General features: G+C 35.1%; 1 protein-coding gene across 1 annotated transcript; it reads left to right on the top strand.

The window, feature by feature from the left end:
- The first annotated feature begins 12,694 nt into the window (after positions 1-12,694).
- Positions 12,695-14,672, top strand: LOC126691328 (uncharacterized). The gene is made up of 3 exons (XM_050386379.1): positions 12,695-12,734; positions 12,932-13,117; positions 13,276-14,672. Exons 1-3 carry the CDS (start codon positions 12,695-12,697, stop codon positions 14,499-14,501), a joined length of 1,452 nt encoding a protein of 483 aa, XP_050242336.1. The 3' UTR covers positions 14,502-14,672.
- Positions 14,673-22,293: the final 7,621 nt, after the last annotated feature.

The following is a 22,293-nucleotide window of genomic DNA, read 5'->3' as shown; positions in this document are numbered from 1 at the left end:
TGGTCTAGATCCCACTTTTCTCCAATGGCTTTGATAGATTGTCTGGTAAAAAATCTAAGTGAGAGTTTTAACTCTATGATTGTAAAGGCTAGAAACAAGCCAATATTATCAATGCTAGAGTGGATTAGAGTTAGGTTTATAAGCAAGATGTATATAAAGAAGATTGACATAGAAAAGTATGGTGGCAAGTTGTGTCCAAGCATACAGGACAGGTTGGAGAAGTTGAAAATAGAGTCTAAGAACTTTTGTGTAATGCCATCTAGGAGGTTTGTGTATAAATTTGACAATGAGAGGGAAAGGCATGTGGTGGACTTGGTAGGGAGGACATGCAATTGTAGAGTATGGGACTTGACAAGAATCCTTTACAAGCATGGAGTTGTAGCATTTTTGTTAATTGTAAGAATCCAAAGGATTACACCCATCCATGCTACTACAAGGATGCTTTTGTGGAGACATACAAGACACCCATACCTAGCCAATCTGAGTAGATCTCAAATGGCCAACCTAAGCCTATTGCACCTACTATCTATAAGCCACTTGGCAGGCCACCCATAAAGAGGAAGAAAAATGTTGATGAGCCAAGGAACCCTTATAAGGTGTCTAAAGCAAACAAGCCAATGAGGTGTGGAATGTGTCAAAAGAAAGGGAATAATGCAAGGGGATGCAAGGCCAATGTCACTGGTGAGACGCCATAGGAGAGAAGGAAGAGATTGCAAAAAGAGAAATCTATAAATTTATACAAATTTTTTTTATCATATGCAAAATGCCAATAACTGACACTGTAAGCATGCTCATATTTGGTTGCAGGCAAGTGGAAAGCCTTCTATATGCAGACAAAGATTCCTGGCCCCATTTTCATCACAGGCCCAATCCTCATCTCAGGCCCAATCTGCATCCCGAGCCCCATCCTCATCTCAGCCCTTACCAACACATCAGCCTTACATTATGGCCTTATCCAACTAGACAACAGGGTCATAGCCACCAGCTCAGATTCCATGGTCACAATAACCAAGTCAATGGAACTCTTCAGACTTCAGGTACACAGCTAGATGAGCTCATTGGTTCTCTTCAAGCCAGCCAGCACCACACACCCCTGCAGAAACATGGGACACTAGAGCACCATTATCACAGGTACTGTAGTTTTATGTTTGATGTTTTATTCATAAAACTGTAATAATGGTAGCTAACATATGAATTCTTGTACTTTGTAGCCCACAAGACCACCTGCAACTAGAGGAGTTACTTTGAGAGGAAGGGGTAATGCAGCTAGGACATAGAAATGTAAAACGAGAGGTGGAAAGGTCAGCTGTGGTGGGAGAGGCAGGGGCAGGGGCAATAAATGAAGCCTATGTCAAGACAATATTGTTGTTATGTATATGTAGTGTTAGGGCAATATGGTTTTGTGTTATGTAGTGTTAGGATTATATGTAATTTGTAGACAATGGCAGGGCAGATAATTGTTGATTATATATGCTGTTAAAACACTGTTGGGATTTATTTGTATTTTTGTAAGTTTTGTAAATAAGGGAAGGTGCAACTGTTTTAGTTGTTGTTGTACCAAATGCCCTATATTTATTGATTGTTGATGAAAGACTATTCAATGTCACCTTAAATGTGTATACAATTTCCCAACTTAATGGCAGATGTTCAAAATTATTATTTTGACTAGTTGTCATGTGGTTGATTATTGCAGTTGAACATATATAGGTTTGTTTATGTGAGCAGTCACTTTTGAATATAGCAGGTATATGTGTTGAATGGCAAGTTTATGTGTGCATTTGTTGTCTTTTCTTGGAGTATCTTATATGTGCATTTATTGGAGTATCTTATGTATTGAATAGCAGGTTTATGTGTGCATTTGTTGTCTTTGCTTGCAAGTTGAAAGATGGTTGTCATGTACTTTCAACATAAACACTCTACACAATGCACTTTAAACTTTAAACAATTCACTTTCAACACAATTATCTTCACGCAATGTACTTTATGCACAAACCTACACAGCTCACAGCATCCAACAAAACAACAAGTCACAAGTTGCCAATTCACTTTAAACAAAAACACCAACAACATTTAACATAAATAACACTTTATCTTTAAAAAGCTTATATTATTAAGTGGCTTCAAGCCAATAACATCTACCATCTTACATAGTTTTATTACAATACAATTGAGAACTTGCCTATACATTACAACCCACTAGGTAGACTCAATTTCATCATTCCAATATTCTCACTTGAGCCAAAACATGAAAACAACATAACCAAAAAAAAAAAAAAAAACCATGACAGAATTAGTGCAATTCTGCACTTTCTCTCTTGCTCTAAAGCTCTCACTACTATCTCCTTGGCTTTAACAGAAAAAACTTGAAACTTTCTCTCTCTCTTAGTGGCTTTTGCTGCCCTTTCTTGAGTAATTTTTGCCATTTGGGTAGCTTCAGCTGCTATTTGGGTAGCTGCTTTTTCCCTTTCATTTGCAAGTTGCAACTCACTCTACAGTAAATGCAACTTTTGTTGCAACAAAGGGGCAGCTTCATTCTCATGCATACAAGTGGGATTATCAATCCATTAAAAGAAATGGCACTTGGGACCAACTTGTTCATAAAATTGAATTGAACACATCACATTCCAAACTCACTTAAGTCAACTAGATTAGATAAAAACTATACTTACCTTATATCGGCTACAACCCACAAACCTTCTCCCAAAATTATCCACTGTCAGACTTGTTCTCAACACATAAGTTTCATATGTACACATATGCCCACTTGAACCTAAGTAATTTCCACTCGAAGAAGGCATCACTTATCAACTTCGCATGAATCAAGTTTCCTATAAATCAAAGCTACCATCAAAAGTTGAAACCCCAACCCACATAAAACAGAAATTTTGTACCTGGTGATGATGTATCTTCGAATATTCAATGCCTCAAGACAACCCAAAGTCAAAACCTCACCCTCACATGAAAGTGTTATGCACCACAATTAGAAAAATCAAAACCCCAGCTCAATACAAGGGTTTTTCGTGTTTTTAGAGCTCGTGAGGAAAAGATTCAATGGTTTGTGTTTTTTATCAATGTTATGTTCTGATTTTTAATAAGAGGTTATTTTTCTAACGTCTGAGGGTGAGGTGGGTAAAGAAGAGCAAACGAATTGAAGTTCAGGTGGGCAAAGTGTTAAGTTTTAAACCATAGGTAGGTAAAGTGAAAATGGGCCAAACCACAAGTGGGTTTACTGTAATTTCCCCTCAAAATATTTTCTATACATATTTATCTTGGGAGGTTTAATTTTAATAGTTGATAGATACATTCAAATACATATCCAACATTGTATTTTGATATAAATTCAAAATCTCACTTCCAAAATAACTAAGTATTATGTCAAAAATTAAATAATAAAAAAAAAATCAAACAAAAGCTAAAAGAGGGAGAGAGAAGACTTGTGACAGAAAATTTAAAAAATCAAACACACTACCAAATCTTATTAACTCAAAATAGTATTATATACAAAAATACAATGATTCATCAAAAAAGAATAAATAATATATATATATATATATATATATATATATAAAGAGCTAGAGAGAGAGAGAGTGATCACCTTTTTCGAGAGAGAAATAAAAAATAAAATAAGAAAAATAAGTATCAAAATAAAAAATATAGTCATAAGTCAAACACCAAATTAGAAACTCTGTATTTAAGTGGGAATAATGTAAAGGTTGTGTGCGAGAGACTGTGAAGAATTGATCAAGTATATGCATTTAAGAGCATTCTCATGACTAACTCGCGAGTGATGACTTGCCAGAAGTGTCACATGTGTGAAGCATGCAGAAAGTTGAAGCGTTAATACAGGTGGATTACTACAGGACAAAAAGTACAGTCTGGCCATTCTATTACTTGGCAACTAGAACTCACGGCTCATCCCAGTTGCGAGTCACTCACCAAAGCCTCCTGTTTTGTAGAAAAATGACTTTTCACATTCCTTTTCATACCCTACTATAAATACCCTTATACGTAAAAAATGTAGAAAGATTCTAGAGAAAATTTTGAGAGATAAACCCTAGAGAACAACAAGATTGATTCATCCATGATAAGGGGAAAAATTACAATAATAGTACTCTCCCTTGATAAGGTATAAAATGATAGTCCAATTAAGCCCGTTAGGATTCATTGGAAAACGACGACATTAAAGAGGCCATGTAGCGCGCCTCATAGCTAACGGGATGACCTTAGGTAAAAGGTACGGGTAGCCGACAACAAGAAAGTTGAGGGGATTAGGTGGAGCTGACGACCTTGACATAGCTTAGCTTGGTCCCCACGTATACATATATAAGGAAATATTTTGTATTTCACGTTTAGTGCTACCCAAAAGGACTCCTACAAGGAAAGGGTTTCACCAAATACGCTTATGAAAACTCCTATAAGGAAAAGACTTACAGCCCAAGGAAAGGAGGTCGATCCCCTACCACTATAAAAACCCAAGAACCTCACAAATCAAGGTACGCATAATTTACCCGCTTTGGCATTCTAAAGTTGTGAGAAATTCTAACTTGACCTTCGGAGGGTATTTGGCCGGCGCCACACCGATGCTCTCTATGAGGTCTTCTCTTTTGTGTTGTGCAGGTATTGTTCCGAGTATGTGAGGATTGTGCAGCTTACTGGTGGTTTTTCGGCATCATCAATCCACAATCTTATACTTTTGATTCTCCAAATTTCTCTACTCTCACTATTTCCATTGACATACCTTTGAAAGGAGTTTTAGCCAAATCCTTACCTCACCATATTCATATCAGTGAAAAGGTTATTTGGTGCTTGGGAAGCAGTTTAAAGAGGACCAATTCATTTGGTTGATGCAATGGGTTTATTGCGAGATCCAGTAAGCTACAGAAGACAAGGTTAGGCTTAACCCTATTGGAGCAAGAAGCTTGGAGGCTTAGGTTCATCAGGTAGATTAGGCTTGGAGGGTCTATTGCTATTCATATATCCCAACTAATTTTTTAGTCGATCATTTCACTGCTTGGAAGGCGGCAGAGAGGTTTTTCATCGAGTTCTTCAGTTTTTTCTTTAAGAACACATGCCGGTGTTATCTTGTGTTGTGATTAAATTATGGTTTAAAGTAGTTTGATTGTTTGGGTATAGCTTATATTTATTATTCCACATAAACATTGTTTCAATATAAGTATATGTTGGTACTTTTGAAATTGGGGGTCTAAATATTCACTAGTGTTTTTCACACCAAGTGAACATTCAATAGGGTATGAGATGGAATGTGAAAAATTAGTTTTCAGCAAAACAGGGTGCATTAGTGAGTCACTTTGTGACTGGGATGAGTCGTAAGTTCTAGTCACTAGTTAATATAAAGGCTAGACTTTACTTTTTGTCCTATAGTGATCCAGCTGTCCTGACCCTTCAACTTTCTACATGCTCCACACGTGTGCTAGATTCTAGTAAGTCACCATTCGTGAGTTGCCTCTTGATGCACACACTTGATCAATTCTTCACACTCTCTCATGCACAACTCTTATATTATTCCCACCTAAATACAGGGTTTTTTAATGTTGAATTACAAGCAAATTTGGCACGGAATAAAGCCAACACATAGTTGAATAAATTTAACTTTACAATCTCTCCCTTTGGCTATTCCGTGACAAAACCCTAAAACAGACTCTAGACTTAAAAATTGAGTTGGGAACAGTTGCCAAAACTCACTCACACCTAATTCTAGATTTGTGAAGCTCTTGAATCATACAAAGAAGTCTCTTGAAAACAATATTATAAAATGCACTCATTAAGTTCATTGTAAGCGGAAAACTTAGAATGCATATGGAGCAAGCACAATACAATCAAGCAAGTATGAATATGACAATGAAACATAACTTGACTATACAAGGACAATCACTATAAATAGTGACTACAATGAACATTCACACGATGAATGAACTTCCGGACATGTAAGCAAGTAAGCTCAATGCAAAGTATCATTTGCATGCCCAACACTCAACCGATACAAGAACACTAAAGCAATTGCATCAAGGATACAAGATCCAACAAGGGCACAAGAGTACTAAAGAAAATACAAAATATTAACTAAAAGTACTAAGCTACATAAGCAAAGGTACATAATAAGCATAGTCAAAATAGCTAAAACATCCAAGTATCCATAACACAAAATATCCTTTAAAACCAAAGTACTAAAACCAATAGAGTACTAAATTAAGGTGCTATGAAAACCATAAAAACTGTAAAAACCATAAGTGCTATGAAAACTAATGCCATATTCTCCCCTTCAAGATAAGCACCCCATTAAGAGCTACCCAATACTACTCCCCCTTTTTGACCGAAATGGCCAAAGGGCTAAGGCTGGTGAGTAAAGCTATCAAACTTGGCAGCCAACAAGTTAATTTGGTCCTGGATAGCTACAAAGCTGTTGGAGTGCTCAATTGCTACATCCCGAAGGCCATCAATCCTCTCAAGTATGATCTGAAAAGTATCGGGAGAAGCTGATGAAGACGATGATGCTCCGCTCCTACCTCGACCACCACCATGTCTTGGAGTAGGTTGTTGTCCTTCCGCTTCAGTCTTTGTATCAGCAAGAGGTGCCTTTTCAGGCTCTTCAGCTTGTTCATCTCTAAGAATTCGAATCCTACTTCCTAGGATTGTTTGAGTGTTAAAGAAAGGAGATGGAGTCATTAGGCTTATGTTTTGTGGAGTCTCCACACCATTTTCATGAAGAATCCTCATTATAAGACTTGGAACAACAAGTTTTGAACTTGCGGTTGTCTTTGTGGCTTCGGCAATGATGTTGTACAAGTGTGCACCAATGTCAATGTAGATTTTCTCACGAAGCTCCATGAGGAATATGGCTCTAGCATGGTTAATGGTTGACAACTTCCTTACCAGATACAAGTTGAACATCATGATATAGGCAAGGCGTCTCAAATCCGGAGGAAAGGAGGTTGTGTGGAGGCATCTTCCTTTCCTATAGCCACCAATGCGGAGTTGCACAGATTCTAGAGAGACCATTCTGTCCATGAACGAAATGAACCCTTCATAATCTTGTTCTTCAAGTCCAAGTATATCATCAATGTCCTCCATGTAAGAATGCACGTCCTCTAACCCAGCATTCTATGTGAACCTCTTTGAGTGATGCATTTACATAGAACTCTCTAATCAAAGGTTCACAGACTCTGGAGAGTTCACCAAGGAGTTTATCCCAGCCACGTCCTTCAAAACAGTTAGGAATGAAGGAATCCTTAAGATCAACAAGATTCACATGTCTCTCCTAAATGATTAGAGTTGTTTCGAATTGATGGGAATATCACCTTGTCTTTCCACCAAGAGAAATTGGTTCCATCAAAGCGATCCAATTTCACCAACTCATGATTCAACATCTTCAGTGCTGAAACATCACTTATTCCTTCCATCGTAGGGAATATTCTCTAAGACTGTTGAGAATAATACACAAAGTAATAAAGGAAGAACAAGGATAACACAAAAGACAAACAGAAAAGATAACTTGGAGACACAAAATTGTTATACTTAAAAAATATTTGCCCCACACTATTGTTGCTAAAGGGTTATTACAAATTTTTCTCTAGGATACAATTAAGTTGTTGGGTTCTATAGATAGCAATTCCGGAAAATAACCACAGGATTTCTTGTGTAACCCTTCCATTGGAATATTTTCAAGAGGGCCATTTGACTTCGTATGAGTCATTGGTTCTTGTACTCAAAGTAGGTTACTTGGCATTGCATGGGACCTGGGCAAGTAATTTGTGAGGATATATTGTGTACTAATTATAAGGTCTGCAAAACAATTTGGGCTCGCAATAAAACTAGTTCTGTCCATTTTGGCAAATAGTCCCACTTTCTTTTCTTCTTGATGAGTGTTTTTATTTGCAACTTTAGCTCCCTGTACTATTTCAGCTACCTTTTAGCTTTATCCACAATACTTTTAGCAAAAAGTTTTCAGTTTCAACTAAATAAGCTATTCTCAAATGGACTCCAAGTATAAAAATGAAACATTTTGATTAGGTCTTTTTGTACTATTTCAGCTACCTTTTAGTTTTATTTACAATATTTTCAGCAAAAAGTTTTTAGTTTCAGCTAAATAAGTTGTTCCCAAATGGACTTTAGGTATGAAAATGAAACACTTCGATGGTTTTGAAACACTATCACTCTTTTTAATCCCGCAATTTTTTTTAACTAATATAGTTTTGCATATCAGAATAGTAAAATCTTTTTTCAATGGGTTTCCATTAGTTCAAATAAATCTAGTGAATAAAGAACAAGGGTTTAAATTTAATCTAAATAATATATATATATATATATATTTAGAAGAATATATTATTAATAATAGAATCATAGATTCAAATCTTATGATATTTGAAGGGAAAAAAAAAACAAAGGAATATATAATAACAAATAATACTAATAAATAGTAGGGGAGGGAGAGGTAAAGCTCATCAATCTTATCTCATTCTTATAAATGATTTTTGAAATAAAAGGTTTAGGCTAATTATTTTAATGATGAGTTTTGGTTGTTTACACTTTCACATTCAACAATGTTGACTATCTTTCACATCATATATAAAATGTGGGCATCTGATACAAAAGTGTAAGTATTACATGAAACATTTCACAATGGAATTAGAAATAATAATTAGCTTTATACTTTGCTCTTACCTACAAAATTAAAAATTAGTCTAGAAAAATAAAAGTATATATATAAACTTGCTGGAAATTAATGCATTATTTATTTATTTATTATTTTCCTCAAATAACAGCAGTTCAAACTTCAATGATCACTGTGGGTTCCAGTTAGTTCAACTGGTAGAGTCTCTAATGGTTGAATAAGAGATCTAGGATTCAATCCCTGCCTACACCAAAAACTAATTGGTGTCTTGGTCTGATGATAAATAGCTATCATCAGGAGCGGACGCCATAGGTTGAAATTCTCTTTCAAAAAAAAAAATGCGAATTCCAATTAGCTCAACTGGTAAAGTCTCTGATAATTGTATAAGAGATCTGGGGTTCAATCTCTGCCTATACCAAAGATTAATTGGTGTTTTGGTCTGATTACCAAAAAAAAAAAAAAAAAGTTAAACCCTCCCACCATGCAAAAACCATAGACAAATACAAAAAGACCCTTAAAATCTCCACCTTTTCTTTCCGCGTGTCAAGCGCGTGGCCTTTCAGCAGAAAATTCATTCCAAAACTGTGCTGGCATGGCAAGCTTTGTAGAAGATGACTGTCTTCGTCAACTTCTATCTATAGAAAGAACCCAAAAAAAAAAAAACTTTGGTTTTCATTTTCTTTTCTTTTTTTGAGAATTCGGTAATTTCATATAACAAATAGGCAAAAAAAGTGAGATAAAATTGAAATGCTTAACGTTAAGAATAGCTTTCATTAAAAAAAAATCAGTAAGAATCAAAATCTCAGACTCAGAGAGAGATAGAGTACCCCTTGTGCTACTTTGCATAACAAATGCCCTGTACTCATTGGCTGTTATTTCCTCATTCAAACCACATGAGAAGCTTTTTTCTGAGACCCAAATAAAAAAGAAGTCCCATACACAGAATTCACACATTCTAAACCAAAGAGACAAACTTTCTTCTCTTGTAAAACTACTCCCTCACACTCACTCTCTCTGGTTTAGCAAACCGTGTATGGTACTGGTCAAAGGGGACACTAGGAAGACAAAGCCAGTAAGAGAAAAAAATTCAATCTTTTCTTGTTCCACTTCTGTTTCCACTGTTTCTGTTCATTCTCTTGCATATACATGTGTGTGTGTGTGATGTCTGATGTGTATGAACTTCTGATGGTTTGGGTTGCTTTAAAATTTTGGAAAAGGAAAGGAAAAGGAAGGAAATCTTTTAGTTGGGTATGTCTAGATTGTTTTGTTACTTGAAACCAAAGAAAGGAAAAACCTTTCATATTGGGGTTCCAAATATTTCGGATCTGTTGATATGGGGAATTTTTTTTGCCCCTTATAAATCCCAGAAGACATAAGACAACTTTAAATTTTATGTCTTGTAACTTTCTTACTGAGTTTTCTCAGTCACCAAACAGAGCTAAATGATTTGATGTGAATATGGCATGTGTACATTACCTTTCTTCTTCTTCTTCTTTTTTTGGTTGGTAATTTACAGTTTTGAGGACTAACATAATTATCTTTCATTCTTGCATTATTGACGCCATGTAAACTATTCATTATTTTGAGCATTTACATGGTGTCAATGATGCAATATGTACTATGCTTAATATAGGTTCACTTGAAAATACACTCGTTTCAAAGAAAATAAAAAAAGCTTCCACCTTTCTCAAGATTTTAATTTTCCAACAAAACACTATTTATTTTCACTTTGAAATACATTTTTGTAATAGATAGGATTAACAAAGGTTATGTGTAAAAAATTATGCTAACCTTGTTTACAAATGGACCATTATTAAGAGGCAATCAAAAAGAAAATGTAAAATATTATTTAGAGATAGAGGAGTAGCATGTACCTAGGTTCATCAAAATGTTCTCTAGACTCAAGGCTAGACCTGCAGTAAAGTAGTAAACACATAAACCATTTACTGAAAGTCCCCATTGCAGCATCCTAGCTTTGGTTGGAAGATTATCAAGAATAGCCATCCATCCAGCAAAGGAGTGTCTAGGAATGGCTTAAGTTAAACCACAATAACTGCCACCACTCTGCTTTATTTGCCAGCAAAATCAAATTTGTAGGAATTGGCCCACAGTGCTCTATCATCTTGCTTCAAAACAACCAGGTGCAGCTTCCTGTGAATGCTCACCAACTATCTGATCTGATAGGATTCCAGGACCATAGTTAATTTTTAAGGACTGAGCTAACTCTAGCTTCATAGTTGCTGGCAGCCTCGTATATGACCCTGTACAGCTGTACCCATATTTCTGTAAGTGGTACTCCATCAGGATGTCATGAATCATGCCAAAGAATAAATTTTCTGCCATCACCAATTTCATATCTCAAAGGCTTCCTTGCCTCCTCTTGAAGTTTAAGAATAGCTCTCCAAGACTCCAACCCCAAGAACTATCTTGAGGAATGAAAGAGTGTTTAATATGGAAGATTTGGGAAAGTGTTCAAGATGGAAGTGGTGAAATCATAAACTGTTTTAATTTACAATAACAAAAAAACTTTCTATTATTCTATTGCATCTTTTAATTTTCCATCCCTTAATTTCAGTTGCTATTCAGGGATTTTTTTTTTTTTTTTTTTTTTCCTTTCTTGCTCTAGATCTTATTTTTGGCTGAGGATTTTTAAGCTATTTGTTTAATGATTAATAGATATTGTCATTATAGGGAAGGGATATGGGGAGGGTGAGGAGTAACCCCCATTGTATGGCTTAGTATGATGACAGAGTACAATATACTGTGCTTACTTGTTTTTTGTTGTTTTTAGGCCATAGTTTGTCTAAATGTAATTACAACAACAGATACTCCAAATCTTGGATTTACTCAGATATCAGGTTGCTGCAATGCATTATTAAGTTGCATAACGCCCAATTAATATCATTTCACAGAACTGCATTGCTCTATTGTGTTTCCTCCTGCAATCTTAAAGGAGATGGACTTGTAGCTAATGTAAAAATTTTGGAAGGACATTTTTTTCAAAATATTAAACAATATCATTGGAATTGAAAAAAATTTATCTTGTTTGAAGCACAATTCAAAGCATACTCATTAAGCATTCTATGTATATCAAACGCTTGCCAAATCCCTTTGAAAGACCTGATGCACTTATTGAAGATAAGCAACTTAGATTATTCCATCTTGTTATACCTTGTTATTGTTTGGCCTGAAAAACATTGTATTTAGTAGATAGAAAGAAAGGGGATTTTTGCGAAAGGCTATCAACACATATGTATTTTAATATATTAAGTGTCTGTGCATGGTGTAGGTATACCACTGTAATTAGTTCGTTAGTCCTTCCTCCAACACCTATTATTATGGAATTGCCTGTTACTTATATTCTTTTTTTGTTGTTGTTGTTGTTTTATTGTTCCCAGTCATCACTTGCAACAAATGCAGGAAAGCTCTGGTGAAGAGTATATGATAAGTCCAAAAGTATCTAGGCGTGCAAACTGGAGTTCTATCCCATCCCGGAGAAGTGCACGTATACAATCAATAAATCGTGAAAAAGAAAAATCAAAAAATATATGGAAGGACAGTGAGGCAGATTCAGGTGATCCTTCTTCCTCCAACATTCTGCACTTGGGTCTGAAACCCCAATAAAGAAAAAATTTGTATTTTGTTGGATGAAACTATAATTAATTAGGGAGCCTTCTGCTTGTTTGAATGATAGTTTTTAACTGTTAAGCATATCAGGGTAGAAGTTTCAACTTTGGATGTGAGCATAATAATAATAATAATACAAAAATGAGTTGTTTGTAATTCAGTATAGTTAACAATCCCTCAATCACTCAAAAAAAAAAAATTTAAAAATTACCCCCCCCCCCCCCCCGGTCCAAGGCCTGGTCATTAGTCTCTTGCTGTATATGAATAGCGAAGACAGAAAACTGTTAACGGGATTGTGTGTTGTAGAATAAATAATAAATTTCCAGGAAAATTTTAGCTATTTCCCCTCACTTTCCCATCTTTTCTTCTTGGGTTTTAACTCAGAACTGGAACGTTTTTCATCTGCAATCTTATAGTTTGGTTAACTATAAACCGAAAATGACTAGGCCCCAAGTTCAATTCAGTGCATCATTTGAAGGTTACTTCAACTTATTTATACTTGTCTCTTAAACAAATCTTTTTACTTGTGTACATATCTCTTTCTTTCCAAGAATTCTACTTGGAAGTATCTCACCCTAAGCTAGACGCTTTGCCTTGACCATGTAACTTGACTTGTTTGTGTTTTTCTTTCCAAGAATCCTACTTGTTTGACTATTTAAATTTGGAAAAATATAGACAACCAGGCAGAAATGAAGGGGCTGAAGATCAAATTGCCAATGCGTAAAGGAAGTGAAACCAGTTTGACCCCAAAGGTGTTGAGTAAGCGGAAGAGAAGAAATATGCATAGCAACAATTCCCTAACATTCCTGGGGGAGAGAGCTGTTTCACCAAGGGGTTCAAATGCTGCCACATTGAATCAAGGTAATGTGTCTTGCTTTTTTCTTTCTTGTTTCTTTTTTTTTTTTTTTTCTTTTTTTTTTTTTTTTTTTTTTTGGAGTGTGTTTTTGCTCTACTTAAGCATGAGCTATCTTTGCTTATTTATTTGAATTGTTTCTACGAACGGAATTTCTGTGATGCAGAAACTGTTTCTCCTGACAAAGAAATTCAAGGAAATAAAGAAGCAGAAGGTGCAATAGACGATGAACAAGCAGGTATCACCAGAAAAGATATTGAAGTGCAAACTTCTAGGAACATTGCTACAGAAGCTTGTGAGAATTCTCCTGCCATGTTTACATCAATGGCTTCTGAGCAAAATGTCCATGGTGCAGAAGTTGTATCCCCTGATAATGACCCTCAAGGATATAACGATGGACACGGTGATTATTTTAGCTGCAATGGCATTAATGCATCACTTTTTGAAAATTCAAGTACCTCTTTAGAATCCTCGAGCTCAGATGATATCTGTGTAGATGTTGCAGGAGAAAGAAGTATAACATTGGCAAACCAAGAGCTTAAAGGTGCCCTGGAAAAAACATTTGAGACACACATTCCTGAGGAGACTGCTGGTGGTGCCGGTGCCAATGCCGCTGCCATTTTAACCATCATGCCTTTAGAACAAGATGTCCGAGATGCAGCTGTTGTTTCCCTGGACACTGCTCTTGAAGGAGATAATGAAGGAATGGGTACATACAGTCCAGATCGCGTGAGCTGTAAGAGTTTGGCTCCATCGCTTTTTCACATGACAAGCGCCTTCTATGACATTAGCTCTGATGCAACAAGCTCGGCAGATAACACACTTGAACAAGTGGGTTCATATTGTGTGAGTGCTGAGTGTGCTCCGACTCTTCTTGCCATAATTGAGAAGTATGGTGACATTGCTAGAAATTGTAGGCTCGAGTCTCCTAAGATGATTAATTACTTGCTGGAGAGAGTTTGCACAGCTGTTCACGATCTGCAGGAATTACCATTTAGTAAGCTCAAGAAGCATCATCTAACTTCTGTTAATGATGTTATAGTTTTGGCTGATGCTGCAAAGCTTGATGTAGAATGGCTTCGTGACCATCATGATGAAATTAGGGAGATTATTGTGGATAACATTCCTTACTACAAAGATCTGAAAACTGATTTAGCAAATTCCACTGAATTGCTCAAATCAAAGAAGACATCTCTTGATAATAAGAAGCTTGAAAGGTTGAAGTTGCAAGCTGAATTACGAATGCTGGAGTGTGAGATTGAAAATGAGGAGTGTCAGTTGCAACGCATTTCAAAAACAGTGGAGGAACTAAAGGAGGAGAAACACAAAGTTCAATCCAAATTGCAACAATACCATTGCAGGTCTGCTGGACATGGGTTGCTGAAGAAGTAGCTAGGAACTTCGATTTCTAATTCAAGTTGGAGCTCTAAGGTTGATCATGGAAAACTTAATTTAAGTTTATTTTTATTTTTTAAAGAAAAGATGAAGTTGATACTTGAAAGAATGCTCATATGGCCTTGTTCTAAACTTTTGAATACTTGGCTAGTTTCTATTATTTCAAACTTGCTGCAAACTATATGCAATCTATGTATTAAATCCGTCACCTTTTAGTATTACAGTATTTGTTATGTGCCTCCAGCTGAGTATTCTAATATATATATATATATATATATACACACACACACTATTAATAACAGAATTCCATGTTTGGATTTCAACCTTTTGCATATTACAATACCTTTACACAAATTCTTAAACTTTCTAAAATATTCCTATCTTTTAGTTAAATAATTTTAAATTAAAAAACACAATCTGGTTAAAAGAGTAATTTACTGTTTCTAAGTTTTGCTTTTTTCTTTATCTTCTCCATTCGGCCTAAAACTTAGAACACTATCTTCATTTCATTTTTAAACATTATATATTCCACCTTACCTTACTTCTTTCTTTAAAAAAAATATACAAAGTTATTTATATATCACTTTTAAACATTATATAATACTAATTCAAAAAACAAATAAATAAATAAAAAGTGCATTATTGTACGTGTAAAGCACGTGTAATAAGTTTAGTATATGTGCGTGGGGTTGTTGATGTTTTTGCTAGTTACACTACTTGTGTAACCATTTCCATGTCCTCATCATGGATCATTGATTTGTGTAACCAAATAAGAAATTGAAGGAAATTTCGTTCATCTTCTTAAGTGAATCATCTAGTTTTGATAACTCCAATATTTTCATCCAAGATATATCCACTTATTCATGCTCCATCTTAATCTCAAACCATTCCCACCTCCTTTGCACCTTTACAAACCTTTTAATTGACATTTTTACACGGCATCTTTATACCATTGAAGCTATAATAATATTAATAATTGAGAAAGGTTAGCTCTTACAATATTTTCATAATATTTTCACAACAAATTATAAGTAACAAATTATTACTAGTAAGCAAAAAAGTAATTTCAGTTGTAAATTCAAATTATAACCAATAATAATTTACTACCTAGAATTTGTTGTGAAAATATTATAAAAATATTGTGGACGTAATACATCTCATAATAATCAACCCCTAAACAGGCTAATTATTAATTATTATAATGAGAATTTCAGTGAATAAAGAAATTGAGTTCAAATTTTATCTATATAAGCAGAAAATCCATTAATATATGGATTTGATTATAAAGATCAATTGTAATGAGATTATAGATTCAAATCTTACATAATCGTCAAAGGAAAACATATCAAAACAAGTAATATTGTGGAAATTTTTTAAATGAGATGTAAGGTAGAAATAGTAATAGAACTTGAATTTAAAACCTTATATTCTAATACCATGATAAATTTTGATTATTTCAAAATTTTAAATTATTAAAAAAAATTATGAATTAATAATTCAATCTAACATTATTAACAAAAAAACGAATATTTTGTTCTTACCCAAAAAAAAAAAAAAAAAAAAAAAAAAAAAAAAAAAAAAAAAAAACGGAGGAAAAATATATAAAGTGTAAATTAACTAGAAAAAAAATGGGAAAAAATGGACTAGCTAGAAACCATTGCACTGTTTATTTGTTATTCTCCTCAAATAACATCATTTCAAACTTCAAACTACAGTTAAAGCCTCCACTCATTCTTTCCACGTGTCGATGGCCTGTCCTTTTTCAAGAAACCCATACCAAATATGCGCATGGCATGGCAAGCTTTGCAGGAGACATATTAACTTCATCAACTTCTATCTATAGAAACAACCCAAAAACCACGACACTTTACACCCATGAAATGAAATGCCAATGTCCAAAGATTTTTTTAAAAAGAGAGTAAGAATATAAGTGAGAATCTAATAAATCTCAGACTCAAGAGTACGAATACTTATCACTAAGACCCAAATTTAAAAAATGAAAAAGAAAAGTCCCAGACTCATATAATCTAAACCCGGATACTACTTGGGTCAGCTTTTTTTGTAAAACTATTCTGTCTCTCTTTCTCACTCGCTCCCTCTGGTTTTGCAAACTGCGTTTGATACTGGTCAAAGGGTCACTAAGAAGACAAAGCAAGTAAGAAAAAAAACACTATTTTCTTGTTTCACTACTTTTCTATTGTTTTTGTTCACCCTTTTGCATGTATATATGCGGGTGAGTGGGTGTCTGTGTGTCAGTGTTTGTGATGTGTCTGAACTTCTGATGGGTATTAGAGTAAGCAAGGCTGAGCTTCATACTTAGCTTGAGTGTAATGTTTTAATGTTTGAAAATTTGGAAAATGAAAATAAAAGGAAGGAAATTTTTTAGATGGGTTGGGAATGTAATGATTGTTTGTTACGTGGAACCCAAGAAAGGAAAAACCTTTAAAATTCAATCTGTTGAGTTGGGGGATTTTTTATCCCTTACAAATCCCAAAAGACATAAGACAACATTTGCTTTTATGTTGCTCTTACTGAGTTTTCTCAGTCAACAAAAAGCGCTAAATGATTTGATGAGAATGAGGCCTTTACAATCACCTTTTATTTTTTAGTAATTTACAGTTTTGAGGGCTAAAGTAATTATCTTTCTTAATTAATAGTCCCACTGTTATTATAGTTTTTTTTTTTTTTTTTTTTTTTTTTTTTGGACAATCAAGACAAATCTTAAGAGAAAACAAGCAGCCATAATAGCAACACAAATTACAACAACATAGAATACAACTGGCTGATATGCCAGCAAACACCTATTCATTAGTCTAAATTGAAGGCCTACAAGACCTAAGAAAGTCTGTAGATAGTCCCCATTTACAGCAAATGTCCCTCTTCTCTTTAGTACAAGGGAATGACCCTTTGAACTCAAGTCTCATTTTCACTTGCTTCTTAATTGAAGTAATAATCTGCTCTTCAGAACTAGGACAGCCTTGATGCAACACAGCGTTACTGCATTTCCAGATTTCATAAACAGTAGCTTCCTAGCCAAATTTACAAATTACAGCCTTCAAGCTCTGCCCTCTCCAGTGGTGTTTACAGCCCAACCATCTTTTCCCAATCAAACTCAGGATTACATTGTAGACTGAATTCCATAATCACTTTCCAGACTGTTTGTGGAAAAAGAAATTCAAAGAATAAATGGTCCTGACTCCCTAAAGTTGCACTGCATAATAGACACAGTACATCACTGCATACTCCCCATATCTCCAATCTAGCCCTTGTTAGCAACCTGTCTTTCATTGCTAACCAACATATAAAGGTATGACTAGGAATCATTTCTGGAAAACATCCTTGTATCTGACTTGTTCCCAAGCTGAAGCACAAGAGTAGCAGCCATTTGTATGCACCCAAACCACCTGGTCTGAGTCCCCAATAACTATCTCAGGAAGCTTATATTGTATACTTACAAGGTCTTCAGACCTAGCAGGCAGCCAATACCAGGAATGGTTGCTAATGACTGAGGAGAGCTTAACATTTGTAGTGCTGGCAGTATGACACACCACATGATGTTCATACTTCAAATACAAAGGACCATCCTGTTATAAAAAAAACATACTAGAGCCATCACCAACCTGGAAGTTGATACTTGGTCTCACTAACTCTTGAATTTTTAGAATTTTCATCCAAACTTAACATTGTTGAGGAACCTTCACTTGCCAAAAGCTTTGGTTCTTCAACAAGTTATTCCTGACCCATGCAACCCAAAGAAAGCTCGCCTGCTTGGACAAGAGCCAAATGGATCTCATAATTGCTGCTTTACTTCATTCCTCACACCACTTCAAGCCCAATCCACCCTCCCTTTTGGGACAGCACACTTCTTTCCAAGAAACTCTAGCCCTTGGAGCAGAATTTTCGGGCACCATTCCATAAGAACTTGTTTAGAATTTCTCAATAGCTTTCAAAACCTTTTTTTGGGAGGATGAACACACTAGACCTATAGACTTGAATGCTGAATAATTCTTTCTTATAGTTTCACTTGAAAATACAAATGATTCAAGAGGGGGGAGGGGAACTGAACTCCCACCTATCTCAAGAATTTAACTTTCCAACAAACTCTTTATTTTTACATTGAAATATCCTTTTTAATGGATAGGATTAACAAGGGTTACGTGTAACAAATTATGCTTACCTTTCTTAATAATGGACCATTATTTAGAGACAATCAAAAAAGAAAATGTAAAATATTATTTAAAGGCAGAGGAGTTGCATGTAGCTAGGTTCTCAAGCTCTCACTCCATTTGCATGTTTCTTTGATTGACGTCATTAACCGATTGTGTGCAAGATATGGGAGAGTGTTTAAGATGGAAGTAGTAGCATCATAAACTGTTGTTTAGTTTACAATAACAAAGAAACTTGTTATGATTCTGTTGCATCCCTTGATTTTCCATCCTTGAATTCCAATTTCTATTCAGGGTTTTCTTTCTTTCTTGCTTTAGATCTCTCTCTCTCTTTCTTTTTATTTTTTCTGGCTGAGGAGTTTTAATCTATTTGGTTAATAATTAATAGGTGTGGCTTAGTTTGGTGACAGAGTGCTATATGCTGTGCTTACTTATTGTTTGTTTTTTTTTTCGGCCATAGTTTGTCTACCTGTGGTGACAACAACAGCTACTCCAAGTCTTTAAATTACTCAGGTATCAAGTTGCTGCATTGCTCTATCAAGTTACATAATGCCCAGTTTATATCACTTCATAGAATTGTAAGACAAACTCTGATGTCAATTTCAGTCAAATGAGTTGTTTGTGTTTCCTCTTGCAATCTTAAAGAAGACAAACTCATAGCTAATATAATAAAGATTGGAAGGAGACTATCTTCAAAATATTAAACTTGATAATATTGGAATTGAAAAAACTTGTGTTGTTTGAAATACAAATCAAAACTTACTCAATTAAACATTCTCCATAGAGCAAAGACTTGCCAAATCCCTTTTAAACAACTGTTGCACTTGTTGAAGCTATGCATCTTAGAGTATTCCATCATTTTTTTCAGCTGGATCCAGGTCTAATACCTTGCTATTGTTTGGCCTGAAAAAGGGGCTTCTTGCAAAAGGTTATCAAAGTTCTCGTATATTGATATAGTGTGTACTCTGTGTGTGTGTGTGTGTGTGTGTGTGTGTATGCAGGGTGTAGGTATAGCTCTTTAAGTAGTTCATTAGACCTTCCTCTGAAACCTCCTGTTCATTCTTCTTCTCATCAACATAATTATAAAATTACCTTTTACTTATATTCTATTTTTCTTTTGTTGCATTGTTCCCACTAATCGCTTGCAACAAACGAAGGAAAGCTCTGGTGAAGAGTATATGTTAAGTCCAGAGGTATCTAGGCATGCAAACTGGGGTTCTATTCCACGCTGAAAAAGTGCACGTGTACAATCAAGAAATATTGAACGAGAAAAATCAAGAAATATATTGAAGGACTGTAAGGCAGTTACAGGTGATCCATCTTCCTCCATTACTCTCATTTTTCTTTTCATATGATTTTGCTCTTTATACCATCTGTTATAGCATTATAAACGTTATTATTACTTCTGCTGGGATAAATATGATCCCTTTAAGAAGTGGACATCTTTCTTAGTAGTGGGATATGGGGAAAGAATAGCAATGACTTCACTGTTTTCCTGACTAGGAATAGGATCTTTCACTAGAATATCTTATTTTGTAGGGAAATATTTCTGAACGCCAACCTTTTATTTAATGTTGGGAAAAATTTGTTTCCTTGGGGTGGGGGGTTTTATTTCAAACCTTTCTGGTAAAATATTAACAGCCGTTATACTGAAAGCTCTCTTTTTACCTTTTCAAGAACTTTTTTTAATTGCATATTATAATGAAGCAAACAATTGCTTCAATTACTGTATCAGGAAGTACCATTTAGTTTATTCTTTTGCAACGGCTACAGCTCCATACATTTTTTTTTCTTTTTTTAAAAGAATCAGATTATCAATAATTGGGACAAAATTATATGTCGTAACTCTGTTGCCTACATTTTATAGATGTAGCTTTGGGAAATTGCACTTTGGTAATATCATTTTTTTTGGAAAAGCCAGAATCTGTTGGAAAAATTAATTGGCCCTTAACTTGAAAGGCTATGATGCCTATTTGCTGCTGGACCATTCTGCAATTGGATCTGAAACTCCAATAAAGACAAATTTTTATTTTGTTCAATGGAAATGTCATTAATTATGGAGCCTTCTTCTTGTTTGAATGATAGGTTTTAACTGTTAAGCATATCAGGGTAGAAGTTTTAACTTTGGATATGAGCATAATAATAATTTTTCAAAAATGAGTTTTTGGTATTTCAGTATAGTTAACAATCACTTCCTCTTTCACTCAAAAAAAGAAATACTCCCTCTGTCCAAGGCCTGATTAGTCTCTTGCAGTATATGAATAGTGAAGACACAAAATTATTAATGGGATTGTGTGTTGTAGAATAAATAATAAATATCCAGGAAAATTTTACCTATTTCCGCTCACTTTCCCATCTTTTCTTCTTGGGTTTTAACTCAGAACTGGAAGGTCTTTCATCTGCAACCTTATGGTTTGGTATGAAATGGCCCCAAGGTTTATTGAGAGCATCATTTGAAGGTTCAAATTCTTTATACTTGTTCTCCTAAAAAAACTGTTTTTCATGTGTACATATCTCTTTCTTTCCAAGAATTCTACTTGGGAGGTATCTCACCCTAAGCTAGACATGTTGCCCTAAACAATGTAATTTGACTTGATTGTGTTTTGCCTTTTATTGGCATGCATCTCAAATAATATGTAAATTTGGAAAAATATAGACAACCAGGAAAAAATGAAGTGTTTGAAGATCAAATTGCCAATGGGTAACGAAAGTGAAATCAGTTTGACCTCAAAATTGTTGGGTAAGCGGAAGAAAAGAAATATGCATACCAACAATTCCGTCATATTCCTTGGGGAGAGAGCTGTTTCACCAAGGGGTCCAAATGCTGTCACATTGAAGCAAGGTAATGTGTCTTTCTTTTATCTCTCTTTCTGTCTCTCTCTCTCTTTTGGAGTGTTTTATTGCTCAAATTAAACATGAGCTGTCTTTGATTTTTTATTTGAATAATTTCCTAATGCGATGTCCATGATGCAGAAACCATTTCTCCTGACAACATAATTCAAGGAAATAAGGAAGCAGAAGGTGCAATAGACAATGAACAAGTAGGTTTCACCAGAAAAGATATTATAGTGCAAACTTATAGGAACCAATCTACAGAAGCTTGTGAGACTTCTCCTGCCATGTCTACATCAATGGCTTCTGATCAAAATGTCCAAGGTGCAGAAATAGTATCTCCTGACCCTCAAGGATATAACGATGGACAGGGTGATCATTTTAACTGCAGTGGCATTATTGCATCACTTCTTCAAAGTGCACATACCTCTAAAGAGTCATCTAGCTCAGATATGCCACTTTGGGTTGAAGTTGAAGGAGAAAAAAGTGTAACATTGGCTAAGCAAGAACTTAGAGGTGCCCCAGAAAAAACATTTGAGACCCACATTCCTGAGGAAACTGCTGATGGTGCTGGTGCCAATACTGCTGCCGCTTTAACATCCATGCCTTCAGAACAAGATGTCCCAGATGCAGTTGTTTTTCTGGACTCTGATCTTCGAGGAGATAATGAAGAAATTGGTACATACAGCCCAGATCGTGTGAGCTGTAAGAGTTTTGGTCAGTCACTTTTTCACATGGCAAGCACCTTCTTTGAAACTAGCTCTTTCTTTGAAACTAGCTCTGATGCAACA

Source organism: Quercus robur, chromosome 7 (assembly GCF_932294415.1).
Source record: "Quercus robur chromosome 7, dhQueRobu3.1, whole genome shotgun sequence".
Lineage (NCBI taxonomy): Eukaryota > Viridiplantae > Streptophyta > Magnoliopsida > Fagales > Fagaceae > Quercus > Quercus robur.
Note: the sequence above shows the minus strand (reverse complement) of the source record. Positions and strands in the feature narration are given on the sequence as shown.